The following is a 9,727-nucleotide window of genomic DNA, read 5'->3' as shown; positions in this document are numbered from 1 at the left end:
TACCAGAAGTGTAGGAACAGACAAGCAAATGGCTAGAAGAGCAATAACCGGTTTTGTTAAGAGGGGAAGAATCAGGTGGAGAGATTTTACTAGGAAAGGAATAGTCTTGGGGCCAAGTTGTTTAATGTTTTTGCTGGCGACCTTAGTAGAAAAATAGGAAGGTGCTAATGTAATTTGCTGATTGCATAATATTGAGATGCATCCACCATGCAAAGAAAGATTAGAATATGATATAGGAAGAGATGGATGGTAAGGCTAGGAATAATAAAGAAATAAAATTCAGTAGTACAAAGTGTAAGGTCATAAGATGTAAGATGTCATAAGATTTCCTCATCTAGAAATGACAGAAGAGAAAAAAGACCTGAAGACATTAATCAGTCAGGATGACAGTGAGTCACTAGATGTATATGTGAAAAAGGCCAATGCAATTCTGAAAGCTATCATTTGGGATTTTTCCAGTGGAGACAGAGATGTGTCACAGTACAAGGGTACCACTCTCTAATGAAACTTCCTCTGGAGTACTGTGTATGGCTCAGGTCAGCTGTAGGGTAATAAAAAGAGGAATTCAAGCAGGAACAGGCACAAAGAAGGATTAGTAAATAAGCAACAAAATGAGAAGCCTAACTTATGAAAAGGAGTAAAGGAGCTATTTATTTAGCTCAGCTCTCAAAATATATTCAGGGTAATAAGCATCAGGAAGGGAAAATAAGTAGTCAGACTAATAGGCAATATTGTCACAAGGTTAGATAGGTCTAACTGTTCAGGAATACATTTAGGTTTGAAATGAGGCATTTCCTAGTGATCAAAGGTGTGAAGCAGCCAGTGGTGAGGGGAAAAAGTCTTTATTTCTCAGGTGGATTTTGCTAAATTTATGAAGCAATGATTTTCCATCCCTGTCCGTCATGGCAGACAGCAAGAAGGAGAGCAGACTGGTCTCCTGTATGAGCACTGGCAGTGGGACCAGAGACGAGGCAGTAACTGAAGTGTTGATTCAGCACTGACAGTGAAAAACTCACATGGATGTTGGTTCATTTCACACCTAATTAATGTTCCCCTACTTCTGCACAGTAAAATAAAATCTGAGGAATGCCTTTCTTGTTTAACATTTGTTTTCATCTAGGAGTAAAGCAAGCGAAGGGAGGACTAGAAACACAGACTGGCCCAGAGAAAGAAAAGGTTATACTAAGGTTCCAGCTTTTTGATTGCCGGTTTGGCCAGTGCATATGGCTGTCCAATTTTTTTACTGACCATACCTTCTGTGCCAGGGAGCAAAGACCAAAGGCCCATATGGTTAACCTAAGCTAGCAGTTCCCAGCACAGGAGATCACAGAATCACAAAATGGTTAAGGTTGGAAGGGACCTCTGGAGATCATCTAGTCCAACCCCCCTGCAGGGGGTGACTAAAGCAGGTGACTAAAGCAGGGTCACCTAGAGCACGTTGCACAGGATCGCGTCCAGGCGTGTTTTGAATATCTCCAGAGAAGGAGACTCCACAACCTCTCTGGGCAACCTGTGCCAGTGCTCTGTCACCCTCACAGTGAAGAAGCTTTTCCTCATGTTCAGGTGGAACTTCCTGTGTTTCAGTTTGTGCCCGTTGCCTTGCGTCCTGTCGCTGGGCACCACTGAAAAGAGTCTGGCTCCATCCTCTTGACACCCTCCCTTCAGATACTTGTACACGTTGATAAGATCTCCTCTCAGCCTTCTCTTCTCCAGGCTAAACAGGCCCACCTCTCTCAGCCTTTCCTCATAAGAGAGATGCTCCAGTCCCCTAATCATCTTTGTGGCCCTTTGCTGGACTTGCTCCAGTAGTGCCACATCCCTCTTGTCCTGGGGAGCCCAGAACTGGACACAGACTCTAGATGTGGCCTCACCAGGGCTGAGTAGAGGGGGAGAATCACCTCCCTCCACCTGCTGGCAACACTCCTCCTGATGCACCCCAGGACACCATTGGCCTTCTTGGCCACAAGGGCACATTGCTGCCTCATGCTTAACTTGGTGTCCACCAGCACTCCCAGGTCCTTCTCCGCAGAGCTGCTTTCCAGCAGGTCAACCCCCAACCTGTCCTGGTGCATGGGGTTATTCCTCCCTAGGTGCAGGACCCTGCACTTGCCTTTGTTGAACTTCATGAGGTTCCTCTCCGCCCACCTCTCCAGCCTGTCCAGGTCTCTCTGAATGGCAGCACAGCCCTCTGGGGTATTGGCCACTCCTTCCAGTTTTGTATCGTCAGCAAACTTGCTGAGGATGCACTCTGTGCCTTCATCCAGGTCATTGATGAAGAAGTTGAACAAGACTGGACCCAGTACTGACCCCTGGGGGACACCGCTAGCTACAGGCCTCCAACTAGACTCTGTGCCGCTGATCACAACCCTCTGAGCTCTGCCATTCAGCCAGTCCTCAATCCACCACCCTGTCCACTCATCTAGCCCCCACTTCCTGAGCTTGTCTATGAGGATGTTATGGGAGACAGTGTCAAAAGCCTTGCTGAAGTCAAGGTAGACAACATCCACTGCTCTCCCCTCATCCACCCAGCCAGTCATTCCATCATAGAAGGCTACCAGATTGGTTAAGCATGATTTCCCCTTGGTGAAGCCATGCTGACTACTCTGATCACCTTCTTGTCCTCCACATGCTTGGAGATGGCCTCCAGGATGAGCTGCTCCATCACCTTTCCCAGGATGCAGGTGAGGCTGACTGGCCTGTAGTTTCCTGGGTCAAGATGAGGAGCCGAGATGAGAAGCCATGTGAACTTACTCCATGGTGCAGCATAAGGCAGGAGACAGTAGCTGCCCAGGGAACAAGTAGCTAGTGACAGGTTCTTGAAGTGTGGGGGCAAAGAGATTTTAGGTGGAATCAAGGAAGCTGAGGTGAAGAAGAGGATACCGGCAAGACATTATACAGTAGAGACTCCTAATCACACGTCTAATCCAGACCTTCCGCTGGCACTTCCACCCAAAAGGGGGAATGCCTCAGAAGAGGATGATGATCTGGAAAGTTTTCAGCTGTGTTGCATGGGGGGTGGAAAACAACTAAGAACTGAGATTTAGGATTAATACCTCTCTCAATGCAAATGTGCAAAATAAGGTGAACTAATCGTTTGTATTGAATATTAAGTGTACAGAGGAAAATATATATTTACAATAAAGTCACAGTGCATTCCACATGTTAAAGACTATTTCCAGATGACAGAAATTATTCTACTGTAATATTTAGCAATAATGATTGTACATTTCTGTGCCAAACTGCTGTGACTGAAATGAAAGAGGAAGAAAAGCCCACTTAAGTATCCCTGGTGTGACAGAGATAATACTATTCAGAGTTTAGAAAAAAATTTTGGCTCTTAGAAGTGCATTGTTTGTATTTACTTAAATGCCTCATGAGATCATCTGCTTAATTTAGTATTTTATCTTAAATAAGATGATGAAAATGTAATACTGTCAACCAAATAAAGTACATTTTTTATTTAATAGTAACACACTGTATGGTTTTAAAGAGTTTTGCTGCAAACTACTTCTCTATGTTGTCTGTCATTTAGCTGAAATTAGTATATGCTGCATGCACTGTGACTTGGCATAATGAAATAAAAGGAATCCATAAAAGACTCATAGTCTTGCACCATGGCAAAGGTCAATATAGAGATGGCTCTTTCCTACTTCTAGTTCATGGCACATTACATTTTCTTTTTTCTCTCCTAAATCTGATGTAACTAAGAAAAAAATCCTATCAATAATTGTGAATCAGAATACAGATTTTGTACTGAATGTAGTGAAGATGATACTTAAAAGGGAGAACTCAGTTTGAAGCTGTTGTCATCATGTGTTTGCACAGAGACAGCACAGGGTATCTTTATCTGTCTCTGTCTCTCTCCCTCTCCGATGCTATATTTATCAGCCTCATGGCCATAAAAGGTCTGGACTGGGGCTATGGCATTCCACTGACTGCAGGCATTATTTTTATTCTGGACCTTAAAGTCCAGTCCTTAGCCCTGGTCCTGACTACCTCCTTGCTGGATTCACCTTTGCTGTGTTTTTCTGTTATTCATCCACTTCAGAACTATTCCACTGGTTATTGCTCATTTGGGTCCTGGTAAGTGTTCCTTTATGACAGAAGAATGTACGTGTTCAGCTGTTTTTATTTTGAATCTGTAATGCCAAATTGATAGTAGCTCCCTTTAATCTTCTCAGCTCAGCAGTTGTTTGAGGGAGTTGTGGAACTGAACTGAAGAAACCTGAAGGTTCAGACAAAGCAAAGTAGTGCATGAGTTCACTTACTATCAACTCAGCTGTCCTTGCAGATTGTTACAATACTCTCAAATGAAGCCTGAGTTACTGAGATACAGGAGGAATTTGTTGTGTAAGTTCTTTGGGCTTAGAGAATATGTAAATAATTAAATATTTTCTAGTTGCATGGGGTGTCTTATGATTTGTAAAGGAGATGAAATACTATTGACTGAGCTGAAAGAAATCTTGCATTTTTTTTCTGCTTATAAGCTTTTCTGTTTTTTCTATTTCACTATTTTCACTAACAGATTGAGTGGATTTTTAAAGAATTACACAGACTACAAAATAGTGCAAGAGATAATGCCAATAAAATCACTTTCTACAGCATGTATTTACAGCCTACAAACAAGCACAGAACCGTCTGTCTGCTTAGTTGTCATTTTGAAAATTCAGTCCAACAGCTGGTAGTAATGGCTCCAAAACATGCACTTGCAACTAGCTAAGGCCACTAATATTTTTAGGCCAGGCTCTGCAAATATGAAATCCTACACAGATCTCAAGAGGGAGTGCTACCCTCATATTAAGGGGACTGACTAGTGGACCACACAGCAAGTAGGTACAGGTAGTATGAATTTTATAAAACTTGAGATGGGAGCCAACCTCATAATCAGACAGTACTCTGAATGGGAGCCAAATCCTTAGGAGGTTCAGAGTTTCTTGTAGTCTCCAAAAATGTATACCTACTATATGTGATCAGACTAGTGTAGCTGATCCTTACCAGTAAACAATGCTAGATGTCTCAGAGGAAATATAAAACACAGTGTAATAAAATACCTATGAAAAGAGTTTCCTCTTGTATCACATGAGTAACAGTTGGCCTTTGATTTGAACCAGGGGAGTTGGCTTCCTGCTCAGCTCACACCTTAGTGTCTTAGCTCTTACTTATATAAATGCATAATCCTTTTATGAATCCTACTCATAGTTTTTCAGAGGAATAGTGAGGTCCAGAGCTTTTGTCTTCGGAAGAAAAAGGTTACCTTTATACATTTTAAATATATTGATTTTAAATCCACTGATTCTTCTTTGCTCTTGTAATATATAAATAGAAATGTCTCATTTAACTTATATTTAATACGCAATACGTGCAGTGCTTTATAGTTTTGGAGCAGTTTCCTTACTTTGAAGCCTTAAGTTGTGGAAATCCCTGAGCCACAGGGACCGTATGGCTGTTAGTAGTGTGGCTGTTAGTATCCATGATGAAGCTAGCCCCTGCTGCAAAAAAAGCTGGTGCAGATGAAGGGAAACAACTGTAGTGCTTTACAAAAGGAAAATAGAATGTGCTCATATTCTTTTCCTTTCTGTGTGTAGAACAAGAGCCATCTGTAGGATTTAACTTTGCTCAGCAGACGTCACACTGTCTTGCAATCCCTAAACCTAACTCTGTGAAGCTGGTAGAGAAAGCGATGAAGAAAAATGGAGAAGAAATGGCGTAAACATAGGGAAGTTGAGAGGAACTATGTACTACTGGAAGCCAACAAAGTGAAACAAAAAACTACGCAAAATATTGATAGGTGTTAGAAAAAAAGGATTCTGTACAGACTCATTGAGTTTGTTAGACTTATGTGCAAAAGAGCCATCAGAAGAAATAAGGGAATTAAAGTGAAGCATTAGTTTTCACCATAGAGAAGAATGGACTAACACTTTCTCCTATTCCTACCCCTTCTTCAGGTAGAAATAGAGTAAGTGGTTAGACTGGTCTCCTTGAATTCGTAGATCCACTATGGTCAGGATATCAGCAATTTCTTTTATATGCTTAAGCACTTCTGAATGACTTTCTCCATTTATTGTTAACTTTCTGCAAACTGAGAGATCAGCTCTATTATCAGTCGAGAAACAGTTCCCAGACCTTGAGTGAGTCCTGAAATTTAGGAAAGTCAAAACTGCTTTTTTTCATAAGTTGTCTTAGTCTGCATGAGTACCTGATTAGTCATCAAAGAGAATAGCCTGAAACTGTTCGACTTATTACCAGAACCAACTACTAAAGACAAAGTTGAGGAGTGAAATCTTAGCAGCATAAAGACCAGGGACAAAATTCTTAATTTCCATGGAATCAAGATTATACACTAGCTCTTTAAATGTATTTTATACCAAAACATCAGATAAGCAGTTTCATTAGCATGAATAAAAACAGATGTAGAACAAGTTCCATATTGTTGTGTTTGATGAAAAAAAAAACCCCAACAACAGCACCTCTCAGTATTGTTTTCCGATCTTCTCTATACTTTTCTAAAAGTTCCCTCAGTGTAGCTCGTTTCTGTTAGTAATCACGTAGCCTCTTCACTGAAAGTCCTATCCATCTTGTAAGCCTAATCACCAATAATAGGAGAAAGAAATATTATTATGTGGAATTAGCATAGACAAGTTTGAATGTCAGAGAAAAAAATACCAGTTTTAACAACAACAGCAAAACAAAACAATAACAAAATAAAGCTTGGCTTGCCAGTTAAGAAACCAAAGGGGAATCCTTTCTGCATTTAACCCTCACGCCATTTTGAAAGGGGGACTACCTCTCATCTGATCAAATTTCCTACTATGAGACACTGCAAGATAATCTATTGATGACTGTGCAAAGTAAAACCCAAATGGGGATACCACCTGGAGGAAGTTTCTTGAAGATTTTGAACATGCAGTTCTAGGTTAAAAAAGGGGTTGTTCAGACTGATAAACTTGATAGTACTTTAATCAGTGCATACAGATTGTACTCCTGATTGAGCTGTAAAAGTATGATAAGCCCTTTTAAATGAATGTCTACTCTCAAATAAAAAATAATAATGTAATATATGTTTACTGAAAAAAATGATAGCCTTCTCAATCTTACTGCTTTTAATTCACTCTTAAAATATTAAACTGAATATTAAAAGGTATCTTAAAATTGAATTGCTAAAATGAATGAAATGTTCGCATATTTTGATCTCAGCTTATAAAGTAGTGAATGTACCTTGTTAAAATCTATCATGATTTATTTTATCATTTATTACTTTATTCTCTCTCTTTTCATTTAACAAAAATATTTACATTATCTCTGAAGAAGCTGAACACATAAAATTTCATTAGTTGGCAGTAATGACTGCAGAAGTTGAGCACATAAAACTTCAATAGTTTGCAATAACTGGTAGACCATAGTAAACTACAAATGAACAGACACAACAGTATGAGGTTTTCTGCTCCTGATGAATGATGTATGAGCTTCTTGAAACCTAAATAGTAACCTACCTTAAAGTCTAAAAAGCATCATAACCCTATAATTGTTGCATTTGACCTTTCAAGTTTTAAGTTTTGTATTAGCTTGTGTTTTGTATTATACATATGCTAATTCAAAAGTCTCTTTGACTTCAGTCTTCATCTGTTTGATCTGTTCTCTTGCAGACACCGTCCTGTTATTTTTATATTCAGAAAAGTGAAGTAAAAGCTAAAATATAAGACACTCATGATGTCTTTACCTTTCTATCAAAGACACCATGAGCATTATGACCGTGCATACCGCCACAAAGCACTGCAGTCCACTGTAAGCCAGTACCAAAGGGAAACAAAGAGCAAATCTGCTGTCTATGCTCAAGGATCTACAGCTTACAGTAGGGGCTCTGCAGCCTATCGCCATGCATCTGCAGCAGACTACAGCCTTGAGTCTTCAGCAGCATATAGTCATGACTCTTCAGCCCATGCCCTTGAGTTGGCAGCCTACAGCTATGGATCTACAGCCTATGACCATCACTCTGCTGCACAGAGTAAACAATCTGCTGCCTACAGTCTTGACTCTGAATCTCTCAGTAAGAGCTCAGCTGCCTATAGTCATGGATCTGAATCAATCAATAAGCTGGCTGCAGCCTATAGGCTGGGATCTGAAGCCTACAGTCTTGGGTAAGTAAATCTATCTTTGAAACAATATTCCAGAACAGTTTGCCCATGATCTCCCATTGAAATCAATGGCAAAACTCTCCTCTTCAGCAGAAATAAGCTCTGTAACTTGGTGTTAATATGTTTTTCAGACTTAGTGTTTTCATTTGGTTCTGGGACTAGGAAGAGCTCTGGTTAGCTCAGCTTGTTGGAGCATATCTATTCTCCAAACTGGTTAGGCATGAGCCAAATATCATCTGAAGTTGTTTAGCCATATGACCACAGCTCAAGCTAATAAGCAGTGCTGAGATGGCTTTCATTTTGAGGCTGGCTCTTATCTGGTCAGGTTGGAGCAATAAAAGAAATTAGCGCTGTAGACACAAGTTTGAGCTGACATGTCCGTATATCATTAAACAATTCTTCTTTGGCATAATGGTTTCATTTTTATGCTGACTGATTCAAGAAACTGAATTTTTTTTTGCTGTAAATTGCTTGAGGCTGTTTTCCAAGTAAGAATACTGTGAAGTGTTCTTGAGTTAGAAGAATGGCTACACTGTTTTCATTTAAACAAGATGATAAAATATTGCTTGAACAATTACATTTGTATACATTGATATATTAGATATCATAGCCTCCTATTACTTGTGTGAATCTCAAAGATTTATAGAAATTAGGGTAGCATTAAAGTAAGATTAGAGCAGTTAGCAGTAGAGGAAATGATCGACAAATTATAGCCAAAAACATCTGCTCTCTGTTATATTAATATAAAATTTAGAGTATTATCAGCAGAACCAATCAAGACTTTTCCACCAGAAAATTTGTATTTTGAAAACTAAAGATCCTTGAAGGATAAAGATGGAATTTTGGCCAAAATCACTGAGAGAAAGACTACCTGTGCCATAGCAAGCAATACCTCATGTTTACAGCCTTCATTTGGCTTCCATAAAGCTCAGGATCAAGTCTCTATCTGCAAGTGTCTGTTCAAGAATTTGAACCTCTGAGCTCAGATGAATGACTTGACTACCTGTCTGTCTTCAGCTGGATAGTATTCAGTCTTTTGTGTTGAATTTATTTCACTTGCGTAGATAATTGAGTGGACTGCGTGGAGTAGCAAGAGAGGCTCATTCTGTAGTCTGCTGATGCGGGGACCCAGGCTGGAGATGGTGGGACTGAGGGTTAGGTTTCTAAAGAGCACCCGGCAGGGGAAGGTATCCCAAATTGTTGCTGTGCTGCAGTGATGCAACAGTGCATCTGTCGCTAGCCCTAACCCTAACCCTCACTCTTCTTGTAGAAAACTTTGAACATTCCTATAAGAAATAGAAACATTTCTTGAAATTGAAAAAATGTTTATGAAAATAATTGCTTGAGTCCCAGTTACAAACAGTTCAGCAACTCTTGTTTGTCAGATTGGTTCTTCTGAAACACCTATCTTCTCACCACAAACTCTAACCTCAACAAAGTAACATCAAAGGAAATCAAATTGCTTAGTGCACTGAAGTCGTACTGGGAGAGAACTTAAAACATTTCCAGGTTTCCTGAAGGTTTTTTTGAGATAATAGATTTTGCTTTAAAGCAGTATTTTGTGCTACTTTCTAGCCTCACAGTAGTAGAAGAGT

General features: G+C 39.9%; 1 protein-coding gene across 1 annotated transcript in view; it reads left to right on the top strand.

Annotated features, from left to right (window-relative positions):
* Positions 1 to 7,704: 7,704 nt before the first annotated feature.
* MYOM1 (myomesin 1) overlaps positions 7,705 to 9,727 on the top strand; it is a 77,142-nt gene continuing 75,119 nt past the window's right edge. Inside the window, exon 1 of the mRNA XM_067292354.1 lies at positions 7,705 to 8,135. Coding sequence (XP_067148455.1) covers positions 7,705 to 8,135 — 431 coding nt within the window. The remainder of the gene's footprint in view (positions 8,136 to 9,727) is intronic.

Source organism: Apteryx mantelli, chromosome 2, assembly GCF_036417845.1.
Source record: "Apteryx mantelli isolate bAptMan1 chromosome 2, bAptMan1.hap1, whole genome shotgun sequence".
In the NCBI taxonomy this organism is placed as follows: domain Eukaryota; kingdom Metazoa; phylum Chordata; class Aves; order Apterygiformes; family Apterygidae; genus Apteryx; species Apteryx mantelli.
Note: the sequence above shows the minus strand (reverse complement) of the source record. Positions and strands in the feature narration are given on the sequence as shown.